General features: G+C 65.1%; 1 protein-coding gene across 1 annotated transcript; it reads left to right on the top strand.

Moving 5' to 3' along the window:
* Positions 1-298: 298 nt before the first annotated feature.
* Positions 299-1,917, top strand: TRAF4 (TNF receptor-associated factor 4). The gene is made up of 4 exons (XM_009887240.1): positions 299-310; positions 383-544; positions 619-774; positions 1,201-1,917. Exons 1-4 carry the CDS (start codon positions 299-301, stop codon positions 1,831-1,833), a joined length of 963 nt encoding a protein of 320 aa, XP_009885542.1. The 3' UTR covers positions 1,834-1,917.
* The last annotated feature ends 55 nt before the right edge of the window (positions 1,918-1,972 follow it).

Genomic DNA, 1,972 nt, shown 5'->3' with positions numbered 1-1,972 from the left:
GGGGGGCAACGGGGGACGCTGCCGTGGTGGGGGACACTGTGGGGTGTCGTGGGGGACACAGCCTGGCTGCGGGCATCATGGGGGGGTGTAGCCAGGTTGGGTGCGACGTGGGGTGCAGTGTGGCACCTTAGATGGGCTGCAGGGCGGCATGGGGATGCAGCATGGCCGTGGGGACAGAGCCTGGATGGGGGACACGGTGGGGGGGTACAGCCTGGGGACAGTACATGACACTACGGGGGAGAGCACAACTTGGTGGTGGAACCTGGGTGGTGGACACTATAGGGGCCACAGCCCGGCCATGGGGGGCCCCGTATGGCCCCATCCCTGGCAGGGGTGGCCTGTGTGGACAGCTGGAGGGTGACGCTGCTGCTGTGGTCCCCAGGGCCACCAAGGCACGTGTCCCCAGGAGAGCGTGTACTGTGAGAACAAGTGTGGGGCCCGCATGATGCGGCGCCTGCTGTCCCAGCACACTCTGGCCGAGTGCCCCAAGCGTACCCAGCCCTGCACCTACTGCGCCAAGGAGTTTGTCTTCGACACCATCCAGGTGAGATGGGGCCCACGGGTACCCCTCGTCCCACCAGTTCCTGGCCCAGGCTGACAGACACTCTCTGTCCCCAGAACCACCAGTACCAGTGTCCCCGGTACCCCGTGCCCTGCCCCAACCAGTGTGGGACGCCCAGCATCGCCCGGGAGGACGTGCCCACCCACCTCAAGGAGAGCTGCAACACTGCCATGCTGCTGTGCCCCTTCAAGGAAGCCGGCTGCAAGCACCGGGTGAGTGTGTCCCTGTCCCTGTGCTGGTGTCCCTGTCCCCATCCCACCATGGCATCCCTGTGCCGTCCCCAACCATGGCGTGCCTGTGCCCCGCAGCATCCCCACACCTCTGCCCTGACATCTGACCCATCCCTTGTGGTGTCCCTGTTCTGCTCCGTCCCATCCATGTGGCACCACGGTGTCCCCGTCCTTGTCCTGCCTCACCCCTGTGTCGCTTTGCCACCCAAGTGTCCTCACGCCATCTCAACCAGGTGTCCCTGTGTCCCCATGGCATCCCTGTGCCGTCCTCCTCCAGCACCCCCATGCTCCAACGACACCTCCATGACATCCCCACAGCATCCTTCTCTAGTCCTGTCCTACCTCATGTCCCCCCACTGTCCCATGCCCCCGACATCACCCCGGCTGATGGTCCTGTTGTCCCTGCAGTGCCCCAAGTTGGCCATGGGCCGGCACCTGGAGGAGAGCACCAAGGTGCACCTGGGTATGGTGTGCGCCCTGGTGAGCCGGCAGCGGCAGGAGATCTTGGAGCTGCGGCGGGACGTGGAGGAGCTGTCGGTGAGCAGCGACGGGACCCTCATCTGGAAGATCGCCGACTACGCCCGCAAGCTGCAGGAGGCCAAAGCCCGCAGCAACTACGAGTTCTTCAGCCCCCCTTTCTACACCCACAAGTACGGCTACAAGCTCCAGGTCTCGGCTTTCCTCAACGGCAACGGGAGCGGGGAGAGCAGCCACCTCTCCGTCTACATCCGCGTGCTGCCGGGCGAGTACGACAACCTGCTGGAGTGGCCCTTCTCCTACCGCGTCACCTTCTCCTTGCTGGACCAGAGCGACCCTTCGCTCTCCAAACCCCAGCACATCACCGAGACCTTCCACCCCGATCCCAACTGGAAAAACTTCCAGAAGCCGGGAGCCTCGCGCAGCTCCCTGGACGAGAGCACCCTGGGTTTCGGCTACCCCAAGTTCATCTCCCACGAGGACATCAAGAAGCGGAACTACGTGCGGGACAACGCCATCTTCATCAAAGCCTCGGTGGAGATCCCTCAGAAGATCCTGGCCTGAGCCCCGATGTCCCCCAGTGGGGGGGGGGACACAGGACGTGAGCCGGGCACCCATCCGGAGGTGCCCCAGATGGTGCTGAGCCCCCGCCCGCAGCCTCCCATCGCCCCAGCTCAGGGAGACCCGTGGGTTTGCTCCCGGC

This window comes from Charadrius vociferus, unplaced genomic scaffold (genome assembly GCF_000708025.1).
Source record: "Charadrius vociferus isolate BGI_N301 unplaced genomic scaffold, ASM70802v2 scaffold1746, whole genome shotgun sequence".
In the NCBI taxonomy this organism is placed as follows: Eukaryota; Metazoa; Chordata; class Aves; order Charadriiformes; family Charadriidae; genus Charadrius; species Charadrius vociferus.
This window is presented reverse-complemented; position numbering and strand designations above follow the sequence as displayed.